General features: G+C 38.7%; 1 protein-coding gene and 1 pseudogene across 2 annotated transcripts in view; one reads left to right on the plus strand and one right to left on the minus strand.

Moving 5' to 3' along the window:
• LOC134219227 (protein ELYS-like) overlaps positions 1-8,539 on the minus strand; it is a 16,909-nt pseudogene extending 8,370 nt beyond the window's left edge.
• The window catches only part of LOC134220757 (ATP-binding cassette sub-family F member 2), a 49,046-nt gene extending 35,333 nt beyond the window's left edge, over positions 1-13,713 (plus strand). For both annotated transcript variants that reach the window (XM_062699862.1, XM_062699863.1), the window contains exons 3-4: positions 11,098-12,677; positions 12,847-13,713. In XM_062699862.1, the coding sequence (XP_062555846.1) occupies positions 11,098-12,677; positions 12,847-12,960 (1,694 nt within the window). In that variant the 3' untranslated portion in view covers positions 12,961-13,713. The remainder of the gene's footprint in view (positions 1-11,097; positions 12,678-12,846) is intronic.
• The last annotated feature ends 659 nt before the right edge of the window (positions 13,714-14,372 follow it).

Consider the following 14,372-nt stretch of genomic DNA (forward strand, 5'->3'; position numbering starts at 1 on the left):
GATGACTAAAATTGTGTTTAGGTGTCTATAAATAGATTAATAGCTTGCATTCCTAATGCCGTTTTAGAGCAGATATACTTGAAATGTCCTGTGCTTCAAGGCATTTAATATAGCATTTAATGAGCATTATAGGTAAATATGATGTAACTAATACTATCCACATCTGTCAGACTTCAATGCATTAGCAATGCTTATATAGAACATGTATGTTTCAAGAATGCTAATGTTCAGCTTTGAAGCTACTTTAATGCCAATATAAGGCTATAAGCATGCTGTGACTTAATGCTTACGGTTACTTGGGTGGACTCTTGTACATTAGCTTATTCGCTTTCGTATAGCATAGCATAAGTTTGTACTCTGTGGTAGCCTTTCCATATGTTATTTAATGCTTATGGTTACCTGGTTATTCAATAGTCGATCTGTCAAACTACAGTTTGTTAATAACTGTACAATTTTTATTTCAACCATTGTTCAACCAGCCATAACCATCGCACACTAGGAAAATACGTAAAAATAATGTCGATAAACGATAAAAAAAATCCGTCCCCAATGCTATTTATGAATTTATGAAAATAAAATCAATGTATATTCGGCCTTCCTCAGAATCTCTTGATAATCGGTTGCGATATGATTGTCAAATGCTAAGATAATTTCAATTATTTCGCCGCAATAAAGATCAACATCCATGCGATAATATTGGTATTCCACACATCAAAGATTCAATAATTTTCCGATGTTATTCAACGGCATTATGTCCGGCTTTTAGGGCCGATTTCTTCACCTCCGCTTAGGCCTTAAACCAGGTTTAAACGTATGGGTAAGCACCGCTTAAGAGTTAAGCGAAGGTGAAGAATTGGCTATATAATAAAACTTCCGCATGAATTCATGATTTTTTATTGCTCCAGCAGTTTTGTTCGTTATAATCTCACAGTTTAATAAATCACGAAAATAAAAGCATGTCTTGAAAATAAATCATTATTTTTCTATAAATCAAATTTCATAGATCTAGAACCTAGATTTTCTCTCAAACTGGAAAAGCATGTTTTTTCCCACTGTGCGATAGATCAGATAAATTTGAAATCCAATGGTTAAGAAGGACAAAGGTTAAGAAGGATGTCTAATGCCTTATTAACTTACTATTCAAACTCAATTCGACCACCCTTTCTAGCATCACATCAGTCGATCAGAGAACTTTAAAATCATTAGTTCAGTACATTGTTAAACTTCCCAGTATGCTGAAATATGATAAAACGAAAACGTAAGTTCGACTTCAAATAAAGGTAGTAAACAAAATAGGCCATTCGAATATTGTTAGATTAAATGCTGAAATGAAATCTGTCTAGCAAATTATTCAGCATCCATTTTATTCAGCTACAAAGATCACAAATAAACAATAATTCAACCTAGATGCTTATTGTAGCTTGTCGTTGTTTGTTGGGTAGTTTTGGGCGCAGTTTAACCATCACCAGATAGTGGTCAGAGTCGATGTTAGCGCCACGATATGTCCTGACGTCGATAATGTCGGAGAAGTGCCGTCCATCAATCAGAACGTGGTCGTTTTGTGATTCTGTCTGCGTGGTGATCTCCAGGTGTACCGATACGGGAGGCTGTGTTGGAAGTAGGTGCTACGAATGGCCTATTCTTGGGGCGGCGAAATAATTAGTCGTAGGCCGTTTTCGTTCGTCAGCCGGTGAGCGCTGAACTTTCCAATAGTCGGTCTAAACTCCTCCTCTTGGCCAACCTGAGCGTTCAAATCTCCTATGATGATTTTGACGTCGTGGCAGGCGCGTATCACTCACGTTCCAGCTGCGCGTAGAATGCGTCCTATCATCATCAGTGCTTCCGGAGTGTGGCTATGGACGTTGATTATGAAGTTGAAGAACCGGCCTTTGATCCTCAACCTGCACATTCTTTCATTGATCGGCCACCACCCGATCACGCGCCTTCACTATCGCCCATCACTATGAAAGCTGTTCCAGCTCGTGTGTGTTGCCGCAGCTCTAGTAGATGGTATGATTACCTCAAACATTCGCACCATTGATCCCTTCCAACAAACTTCCTGCAGCGCTACGATGCCGAATCCACGGTCCTTGAGCACATCGGCGAGTATGCGTATGTGCTCCGATGAAGTTGAGATTTGCAGTTCCACGAACCGAGTTTCCAATCGCTAGTCCTTTGTCGCAGTGGTTCCGTCCGTACTCTCTGTTGATTGTTCGTTGCTTATGATTTTTAAAGGCTGGCTTGTAGGGCCTGACACCAAACCCTAAATTCCCGGAGGACCATTCCTCCTTATTTCCGTGGACCATGGTGCACAGTTTCACAGAGTCCCTCGCTGGCACTCCAGATGATCAGCCGCCCCTAACATGGAGAACAGGCTGTGAGCCAATGCTGACATGGAGAACAGACGCTCAATAAGATTGCACCTCGGAAGGAGAAACCCCCCTTCCCTGTCAGCATACGACCATGTTCACACGGGTTGGTTCCGATCTTCCTAAGGTTGCTCGTATCCCGGCCAGCACCGCGGAGGTAGGGATAGGAGTTGCTGAGTAAGAGGCTAAGGACCGCGAGATGGGGTCTATTTTATTCCTTCAGGTACGCGAAGTACCAATGGTACGCTTTAACCAGCATTTGCCGTGCCGTCAAGTCAAGCAACCGAATTCTATTTGCTTTACACGTTAATACCTTGTGGTTTGTTTATAAACAAATGATGAGTTTCGGGTGAGCGATGTCATATGTTTTACACGTGAAATTGATTTGCTTTGACAACATGCGCAAATGAATCGCCTGCTTTGAGCGTGCTTACAGCGGCACACTAGGAGTTAACTTTCTGAAATCAGTATGGCGAAAGGCATCTGGTTCGATTTCTCAAAATTAAGCACTTTCATCAAAAAAATATTTGGTAGGCATGGTAGCGGCTTCCTACATAATCGGTACCAAATAGTTTTCATGAAAAGTTTCTTATTTCAGATATCCTGCGTTAGATGCCTTTCGCAATACAAATTTCTGGCGGTTAACTCTTGCTGGCTATTTTGCGCAGCGCCTGGATGTGACAGCGGCGGATAGAAAATCAGCCACTGCCAAGGCCACTGCCAATAATTCATTCATGTGTAAAACACACGGCCCTCTCGTGTATTTTTTTTATATGTAGTGTATAAAAACATGTTGCAACCATCATTTTCTTCCGTGCAACATTTTCAGTAATATTCCCTGTAGAAAATAAAAACGTTTCTTGTTACGGTTCCACAGTACTCTCTGTCAGCAAGCATGCGGACTCCCAGCCGTGCTCCTCGCTCCAAAAGTCTTTTCATCTTGTCAAGCAAGAGAAAATTTGCAGGTTCGTGGAAATTTCCTAAAATTGTGATTTTTAGTGTTTTAGGCATTAATTGCTACAAACAGTGCATTTAGTGTAATATCCATAATAAGGTAACCCAATGTGTGTTTTTCAATCGATTAGTGTCCAAATAATGGATAAAAGTGAAATAGAAAATTACGAAATTTCATTGTTCGATCGCTACCCTTTTTGCTTGAAGCATCCTTCCTCCGCTTATTCGATTCAATGCGCTCCAAAGAGGAAAAACTTGTCAATCTACCTATAGGTAGATTATATATAGTGAACATTTTTTCTTATACGATTCATCGCAACACAACTTGTTTCATATTGACTACAAAATAGAAATCAAAACAAAAATGTTTCTTCCAATTGTACACTTATGAAAAATTAATGTTTTTTTCTTGACCTAAAAAAGTGATAATCAACAGCACTATTTAATAAAAATGAATTTCAAGTAGGGACACTTTCAGTTAAATGTGTTGGATAACTGAAAATAGGTGAAAGCTTCATGTAATAAATCCAATGATCATTTCGATTTGAATGAATAACACAACACCATTTCGCCAGATGCTTCGAAAGTGTACCATCCTTGACCTAACTCAAAGAAGTGATAGGCCTAGGCTAACGTGCCGATAAAAATAGTAAATACAAAAGCAATTCTCAGTTGTAAGAAAAGAAATAAAACGTGGAGCAAGAAAGTGCTGAGTGTCGATGCGCTCCCTGCAACTGATGCGGAAATAAAAGAACAGCTGGCTTGCGAGTCGCTGAATAAAATTGAAAGCGCTGCAATGAATTGAAAATACTAATTCAAACTTTGTTGTCGTTTGCAGTGTTTTTAGCAACCATGGCTCCGACAAGAAGCAGAAAGGCCCAACAAGAAGATTACGTTGGTACAGAGTAGCAAGAAGGATGAGAAGGCAACGAATGTGCTGCCAATGGGTCGGCTGTGGAAATGACCGAAGAGTGAGTGACGGCTGCGTTTATTGAGTCACCTATAGGACTGGTGCGTCATTGTTCGATTTGAATCTCAATGTTCTGGACTTTGAATTACCTAAATACGATACCTAAAATGACATTGAAAGACAATAATTAACTAAGCTATTCAAGGTTAAATCTTGCCTTCTCATGGTAACTTAGGGCACTATCCAATTTCGCTCTTTTCAACTTCTGTCGAATTGAAGCAATAGATATTCTGCACATCTTCTTCTATGGCTCTACATTTCCAACTGAAACTTCTGGCCGCTTTTTCAACTTAGTATTCTCACAACATTTCCACAGTTAATAATTGAAAAGCTTTTCTTTGCCTGCCATTGCATGAGTATATGTATCTTTGGTGGTAAGTACAAATGGATACACTCATTTGCGCCCAGGGAATCGAGAATGTTTGCCTCAGACCGGAAGAACCTGAAGAATCAATCTCCTGCCATCTCAGGATTGGAAATCCTAGTGTCTTTGCTCATAAGAGACTAACTGGAGACCCATCTTGATATAAAACTACCTGTAATTACATGTTTATTCCATATTTGCTGGGTTAGGGTAAATGGGACAAAAACAATTTTTCGTCAAAATAGTGATTATTTTCTTTTGTGCTAATTTCAGCTAAAAAAACTTTTCATCTTAGAGTTTTTATCAAAAGTAATTTCTTCCAATTTGAAAAAAGTTGCGAGAAAAAACAATTAAGATTTACGCATGATTTAAAAGGTAAATAAAATATAGCGTTGGTAGATCCAGCTTCAAAAATCTAAGGAAGGACTCACTCCGTGATTGTAGGTATTTGTAGGTTTCCATATAATGGGTCCATGAAACATAAGTTGCTGTCTATTAGTGGATTAAATTGTGTTGATCGCTACACAAAATTAGATACGATTCGCAAATTTTGAACCCGAAAAAAGGCAAAGCAGTATATGACTCCTTAAAAAAAAGCATTTACCCGGAATGAGGCAAAAGAGTAGATGATCCTCTCTTTAAAAGTACGCATTTTCCCGGAAAAAAGTACGCCATTTTCTGGAAGAAAGCAGAAGACAAGATGACCCATTTTTCAAAAGAACGCAAAAAGTCAGAATGCGTATGATTTTTCAACGCTTACGATCAAATGAACTGATGATTCCATCTTTAAAGCACAAGATTTCTGCTTATAACGAGAAAACATGCATGTATGTATGTTGATTGGAAGAATTATAATGAAGTAGATCGCGTCGCGTGATCAATTCTTCAACCTGTGCACTATTTTTAATATTTCGAACAAATACATAAAAAAGGGACCTGAAATGATAAACAAATAATTTTCCAGCGCGTTTCTCAATATGTTTGCTTACTTTGTTGCATCTAACTGGTTCTTAGCTACTTCTTATTTTCTAAATTAACTCAAACTTAACTAAGCATAAAAAGTGATTTAAGTAAAATTAAAAATTACTATCATCAGAATCATTTCCAATGTGACAAAAAAGCAATATATCTATTCGGAAATTATTCTGCTGGCGCACTTTCTAATTCTAATTTAGAGTTATTCGTAAAATGAGACGGAATTTTAAATACAGAAAAGGAATATATCAATCGTACTAAAGGCTCTAATAATAATTTGTATTTAGCATGTCATATCAGAAAAATAAAGTCTGTACAATAAAGAGAACAATGAAGTTCATAGCCCTTACTCTTCTCAATAAGGTACCGCCCGTAGCTTTTGAACATAATTCACTGTAGACGTCGTCGACGTATTGTGTACTTTGAATAAAATTCATAATTTTATTATTTTTTAAGATTTCATCATAACTGTTGTACGTTTTAAAATAATGTTTTATTTTTCAAATAATGAATTACTGTCACTTCATGCATTTTAACTTTACTAGGAAAAATGTTTTTTTAGTTAAGCAAACAGGTAAAATCATTGCGCGCTACTTGTTGCGCTTCTCTGATCAATTTATACATAACGTGCAATATTCATTGTTTGACATTATAAGTATAATGTTTTTAAACAATGCTGCATTTCTTCTCAGATTTGTGAAATATTTTAAATCAAATCACACCAAATGCCTACGGTTTGCTGCGTAAAATCCTGTGGATCTTCTTCGACTGAAGAGGCACCAGTCTCACTGCATAGATTTCCTCGAGATGCACATTCTAGAAAAGTGTGGAGAGAGATCCTTGAACTTGGACCCAAAAAGCTGTCGTCGGCAAGAGTTTGTGGGAAACACTTTTCTACCCTTCAATACGACAATTTTGGTAAGTCTGATTCAAGTAGGAATTCAAATTTTCAATCAGTTAATATTATGATTTAATTTAGATGTAAAAACACTTAAAGCTAATGCTTTTCCTGACGTACAGCTTCCGCGAATCAGATATGTTTCCACACAAATGTATAAAGTTAGTTGAAACATAATTGTCGAAAATGCATATGCTTATCAACCTTTTTTGTAGAACGATATTATCAAGAAACGCAGCAATATCTATGTTTATGATAATATCACGAAACGTGTGAAAACTACGTCTTGCACGAGACCAGTTATGGAACAATACAACAGATATGGAGCAAGACATAGGGCGACAATATCCAACAGGACGGTCACTGTTCCTTCTCAAACGTACTTCAGAAATATTAAACAAACGACGTATGCCCCCAATGTAAATATTGACGAAAGCGTTTCGTTGAAGAAGCATGACGACGAGTTTTTTTGTGCCTCAGTATTTGAAAATATTGGACGTGAAGAAACGGTAATCCAAGATGAAAATCTACCAGAAGAGCACCTTAGGTAATTATATATTATTTTCGTACGTAACGTAGACTGCTAGTGGACGCATAATTTCCCATGTTTCCTGGTTTGCCTATATACATGGGACAGTTATCCGTACACAACTGATACTGCAAATCATTTTTCTGCAAGAGATTGATTACGTCATTAAACTATCTCATTCTACAAAATGTAATTTCAGCTTGGTGGACTGCACGATCTCAGAAGACTCAAATAGTAATTCCAGTCGGTTTACTATGTTCAACGGCATATTCCATGTTGAAAGCCTAACCGCACGTCATTTAAAGTACTTAACAGGGCTAGAAAAAACGTTATTCGAATATATTTATGAGTTTTGCATTTATCGTCAATTAGAATGGCCTCATTACGGCCTTCCATTGAAGGAACAGCTTCTTATAACCCTCATGAAGTATAGAAAAGCCTGGGAGTTCACGACATTATCAATCATGTTCAAATTGAAAGAGTCGAGCGTTCGTGATATTTTCGTATTCTGGACAAATCTGTTATACAAAAGAATTGAGGCGATTAACTTCTGGAGTTTGGGATCCCGCGAAGAGCACGAATACATAGCAATACTCGATTGTACAGAGATTCCGATGGAGAAGCCTGAGTCACCAGATATTCAGCAAGTTACATTCTCGAAGTACAAGAATCCAAATACATTCAAAGTGCTTGTTGCAATAGATGAACAAGGGACTATTTTATTCGTGTGTGATGCTTATGGAGGCTCTGTATCGGATAACAAAATTGTAGAGCTATCCGGAATAGTTGATTATTTAAATGAAGGCGATCACATCTTGGCAGAACGAGGGTTCGAACAAACGGATATGTTATCCGCCAAAGGAGTAGTTCTTAACCGTCCTCCGAACAAAAAAGGAGACCAACTTAGTGAGCAAGATGTTTTTAGAACGCGGGCGATTGCTTCTCGGCGGATTGATGTTGAACGTGTTATTGGATATGCGAAAACTTATAAAATACTATCCAATAAACTAATTTAATTAAATTCCTATCGTTAACCAATCCAAATCCAATTCAATCCAGTCCAAATCCAATCCAAATCTTATTCAATTCCAAATCCAATTCACATTCAATCGAAATCAAATCCAACACGGAGAAAAAAATGTAGTAGAGTCAGTCTGATTCTGCTTTAAATCAACAATATTTTTGCATTGTTTTATGAATAACAATATTTTTGGTTGATACAACCACAAATAGGGTTGAATCAACCATACGCGATAGTTGATTCTACTATCGGATATATTTGTTTCAACCATGCATCTCAGCTGTCACTGTCAAATATTACATCAGAAAACAACAATATTTATGGTTTTTACTTTCGAAAATGCTACGACACTACTTTATCGACACTACGATGACATCGACAAAATAAGAAAATGTGATAGAAGCAGAATCGAACTAGTTACAAGAAGAGTAAGAGTCATCCACCTTACCTCTGCTCCATGCTTACTATTTTTAGACAGGATGATTTATGTTGATCAGTTTCTACAGTTTTTTCATATTACGAAATGGTCGTCAAAACAACGATATTATTATTGTTGCAATCATGCATTGCAGGATTGAAACAACAATAATGTTCAATTGAAGAAAGCAATAAATAATCGTTGAAACAACAATGTTGAAGACTGAAAAACAATATGTACGTAGTTTGGTGCAACAATCGAAATAGTGTTTTAATCTTTACAATATTCTTCTGCGTGAAATCTAATTTAATTCTAATTCAAATCCAATCCAAATCTAAATCAAATCATATTCAAATCCAATCTAAATCCAATTCAAATCCCATCGAAATTTTATCCAAATTCAATCCAATTCAATTCCATTTGAGATCCAAATCTAGTCTTAATCCAACCCATATTCAATTCACATCAAATCTAATTCAATTCCATTTCAAATCCAATCCAAATCAAATTAAAATCCAATTCCAATCCAAATCTAATTCAAGTTCATTCCAAATCCAATCTAAATCCAACCTAGATCCAATTCAAATCAAATCCCATCCAAATATAATCAACATCAAAATTAATTAGAAAGAACAAGTACGAGACTTTGGCAACTTATTTTGATTTGTTCAATCTAACGCGAACTCATTTTTATCTAAATTTCTTAAAATCAATGTATTTGATACCTGATGGGATTCTGCACAAGGCAAGCCTTTGGCACAGCAGAGTGTGATTGATTCGCACTCTATACAAATCCGCCCAGCCCGTTGCTGTGGGCATAGAGTGCGATCCTCTCGTTTAATAAACACGTGCACTCGCCTGACTGTGGATATACAAGAGTAAAGCACATGTGGAGATTGGACAAATCATGCATCCGAAAGATATTCAATTTGCAAAAAAGAGCTAACCGCGGTGGAGGTTGGTACTCCGCTTCTGATGGCTTTTCCGCAAACGTGACCTTTAAGTGGTCTTGTTCTGTAGGGGTTATCACGCCTATCTAGAGAGTAGGAGGTTGAGGGTTCGAGTCCATCCAAGACACGTGGATTCTTTTTCGCAAATTTCATATCAGTTTGTCCATTTCGAAACGTGCACAGCCAAGATATTTAACAAAAAAAAATGGTTTTCGTACGGCCGAGTTGCCGAATAATATGCAATTAATTATGTTTCCTCTGTTGTCTCTTCTACGCCGATTATACGAAAATCTTCAAAATTGTGATAACTCTGTCGGACTGTTGGGATTTCCAGAATTTGCATTGCAACATTTTTGCTGACTGGTGTACTAAGAACTGAGTTTCGATGAGTTCAAGCATCGAAAAATGCATTATAATTTCGTATCACCGCAAGCATCAACCAGTTCTATTCGACTATGTTCTCTCACATCATAACCTTGCCCGTGTTCAGCTTATTAAGGATCTTATGGTGCTCTTAGATAGCGGCCTCGCATTTAGGATCCACTACAACTATATGATCGCCAGAGCCAATCGACAAATAGGCTCTTCAAGATTGCTGATGAGTTTAGAGACCTTCTATGCCTCAGTTTACTGCTCGCTTGTGCGTTCTATACTAGAATCGGGCACGATCATATGGTGCCCTTTCCAACCAACTTGGATTGCCATAATTGAAGCCGTTCAAAGGAAGTTGGCGTGACTCATCAAACTTGCCACCGTATGAACACCGTTGTCGTCTCTTGAACATCGAGCTGGAAGAGAGACGAAAAGTTGCACAAGTCATATTCGCCGGAAAGCTGCTTACGGATTGCATCGACTGTCCTGCATTGTTGGCACAGCTGAACATGTATGCACCTGAGAGACTGCTTCGTCAACGCGACATCCTGTTCTTGGATCAACGACACAGAAACTATGCCCTGCATGAACCAATCCGTTTTATCTGCCGACCCTTTGGCGAGTATTATTATCCCTCTCTTTACCACGACTTTTTTCAAAGGTTTCAATTGGAAGGAATCATCTATGAAAAAAATGCTAGAACAATAGTTATTAGGCATAGCTTAAATTAGTGAAAAAAGTTTTTGATTGCAAATCAATAGTTACTTAATCGTTTTCAAAAGTTTCACTATGTTTACTTAAAATTGATTATACTTGCAGTCTAATGAAACCATACAGTTGTGCCAAATACTACTTTTTATTGTTGAAATAAATCGATGAATGTTGGAAGGTGCAAAACTTGATGGAGCTCTACAGCTACCATGGGAAGGAAAGGGTTATGTGTTTGATTTCCATCCATCAGCTGACGTACTTCGACAACGATTACTGGACTTATTTCGAATTGTTATTCGTAATTAATTAGTTTTGAGTTTTATTCATTGAGCCTATGTTTGTCAGCTGAATTAATATACACAAATAAATAACATAAAAACTGACAAAATAATTAGGCTACTTTACTGGAGTCCCTCCAGTAAAGACTAAAAAAATAAACCTGAGCTATACAATTTCTTTTACCTACATACCTCACTGTACCTTATTCTAAAATAATTCAGACCCAATTTATAACCATAGTTTATTTTCCACTAATCTGTTCAAAATGTTTCTATTTCCATTTTTAGAGGCACTCTGCGCCAAACTGGACGAGGAGGCAAGAATCAACGCAGAAGCGAGATCATGCACCGGGTCACTGGCTGTGCACCCGCGCTCCCGTGATATAAAGATTGCCAACTTTTCAATCACTTTCTTCGGTTGCGAGATGTTGCAAGACACGATGCTTGAGTTGAACTGTGGCCGTCGCTACGGTCTGCTCGGATCCAACGGATGCGGCAAATCTTCTCTTTTGGCAGTGCTGGGCAATCGTGAAGTCCCCATTCCTGACCACATCGACATTTTCCACTTGACGCGTGAAATTCCGGCTAGCTCCAAGAGTGCCCTCGAGTGCGTAATGGAAGTCGATGAGGAACGTATCAAGCTGGAGAAAATGGCCGAACAATTGGTCGACCAGGAAGATGACGAGTCTCAGGAACAATTGATGGACATCTACGATCGTCTCGATGAAATGTCATCTGATATGGCAGAAGCTAAAGCTTCACGCATTCTCCACGGTCTTGGTTTCGATAAGATGATGCAACAGAAGGCAGCTAAAGACTTTTCTGGAGGATGGCGTATGCGAATTGCTCTTGCTAGGGCGCTTTTCGTAAAGCCGCACCTTCTCCTGCTGGACGAACCGACCAACCATCTCGATCTGGATGCGTGCGTATGGTTGGAAGAAGAACTCAAAACCTACAAACGAATTCTCGTGATCATTTCCCATTCGCAAGATTTCCTCAACGGAGTCTGTACCAACATCGTCCACATGACCCAGAAACGACTCAAATACTACACGGGTAACTACGAACAGTTCGTAAAGACCCGGCTGGAATTATTGGAAAATCAGATGAAACAATACAACTGGGAACAGGATCAGATCGCACATATGAAAAATTACATTGCCCGGTTTGGTCACGGTTCGGCCAAGTTAGCTCGTCAGGCACAGTCCAAGGAAAAGACCCTGGCAAAAATGATGGCCCAAGGTTTAACCGAGAAAGCAATCGACGAAAAGCAGCTAAACTTCTGCTTCCCGTCATGTGGCACGATCCCGCCACCGGTCATTATGGTGCAGAATGTCAGCTTCCGGTATAACGAAAAAACGCCTTTAATCTACAAGAATCTTGAATTCGGTATCGACTTGGACACGAGGTTAGCCCTTGTCGGCCCTAACGGAGCAGGCAAGAGTACCCTGCTGAAACTGCTCTACGGAGATTTAGTGCCTACATCGGGAATGATTCGCAAGAACTCCCATCTACGCATTGCCAGGTACCATCAGCACTTGCATGAATTGCTTGACATGGACATGAGTCCCCTGGATTACATGTTGAAGTCCTTCCCCGAGGTTGTGGAACGGGAGGAAATGCGTAAAATTATCGGTCGCTATGGGCTGACTGGGCGGCAACAGGTCTGTCCGATCCGGCAATTATCCGACGGCCAACGTTGCCGTGTGGTGTTTGCCTACCTGGCCTGGAAGAAACCACACCTGCTGCTGCTTGATGAACCTACCAATCACTTGGACATGGAAACGATCGATGCGCTTGCCGAAGCCATCAACGACTTCGAGGGTGGTTTGGTGTTAGTTAGTCACGATTTCCGACTTATCAATCAGGTTAGTAATGCCATTTATGTTCTAATAAATAAAATAGGGAGATTTCATTTCACTTAACCGAACGCTAAATAATTGTTATATTAATGTTATTTTGGCAAAATTATTATTCTGAGTATTCAGTGTCACGTCGTTCTTAAAAATAAGTTACATTTTCTTTTCCCTTTTCCAGGTTGCTAACGAAATTTGGATTTGCGAACATGGAACGGTCACCAAGTGGAAAGGCAACATTCTGGACTACAAGGAACATTTGAAGAAAAATATAGATAAGGAGGCAGCCAAGTAAAAAGAAGGCGCATCTATGGAGCGTTAAGTGATCAAACCGATATAGTAACCGAATAATAAATACTACAATTAAATAGCATAACAATATCCTAACTTATGCGCTATAGGCAAACAAATCTGCATCTGCAAAGCACTATAAGTATTTAGCCAAATCATAAAAAATAGTGATAATCGAACATTTAAATTGATCCACCCCAATTCCAACTCCAACAAAGCCTACACTTACTAAAACACCTCCTCTACTTAGCTCAAATGAATAATGTGGAAAACGTTCTCTAGGATCTGGTAAACCAATTTTTTTGAAAATCAGTATGACTAAATTTCTATTCTAACAAATGGACACGGTTTGAAAATAAAAGTCTGTCATTTATTTAAATAGAAGCGTGACTGATGTTAATGCCTAACGTAAATATCAGAATGTGAATTTCAGTTGGTAAGAAGCAGCAACGGATCATCTACGAATAACGTACCATTTTACAGAGGGAAATAGTGTCGCAGTTGTGAACAAACATGCATTGGTCGGCGCGGAATGATTATACACAAGCGATCGAAATTCATCTAAAAATACTACGTTATTTGTCGATGGCCCTTAGGTAGGTCATTGTTGCACCGAAAATTATGACAAATTCCTCGCAATGACAAAAAATTGTACATTTGGTAATGTTTTTGTTATTGCACTTTCGTTTATCTTATCCAGGAATAAAAAAAACAATAAAAAGAAGCATGTAGACAGCCTCACACCATCTAGGCAAAATATTTAGATATTATTTCATCCGAATTCCCAATACTACTACTCCTGTACCAACCAACAGGAGTTCCAAAGTATGCCGAAACCATTCCCCAGCACGTCAGTCATCAACACCCAGGAGTTCGCCCATAAGCTGTTGGAATCAGGACACATCGAAGAAGAGGACATAATGGTATCATTCGACGTAGCTGCATTGTTCCCTAGCGTTTCAGTGAAAGATGCTCTGAATCTTCTAGAAGATTGGCTGCTAACACAAAGGACGGAAACAACATGGCGAGGAAAGGTGAAGATGTACCTAAATCTGGCAAGGCTATGCATGACGGAGAACTACTTCGCATTTCGTGACAACTACTACAAACAGACGAAAGGAGCACCGATAAGAAATCCGCTATCACCGTTTTTGTGCGAACTGTTCATGGCGAATCTGGAGAACAACCTGCAAGAACAAGGAATACTACCTGAGAAGTGGTGGAGATACGTCGACGACATATTCAGCATCATCAACCGGGAGGATCTACCCAGGATTTTGGAAGCGATAAACAACGTGCATAAGGACATCAAATTTATCTTTGAAGAAAGAAAAGAAGGTAAACTACCTTTCTTGGATCTACTAGTCATCAGGGAAGCAAATACAAAATTGAGCCTCCAAATCTACAGGAAGCCCA

Source organism: Armigeres subalbatus, chromosome 3 (assembly GCF_024139115.2).
Source record: "Armigeres subalbatus isolate Guangzhou_Male chromosome 3, GZ_Asu_2, whole genome shotgun sequence".
Lineage (NCBI taxonomy): Eukaryota > Metazoa > Arthropoda > Insecta > Diptera > Culicidae > Armigeres > Armigeres subalbatus.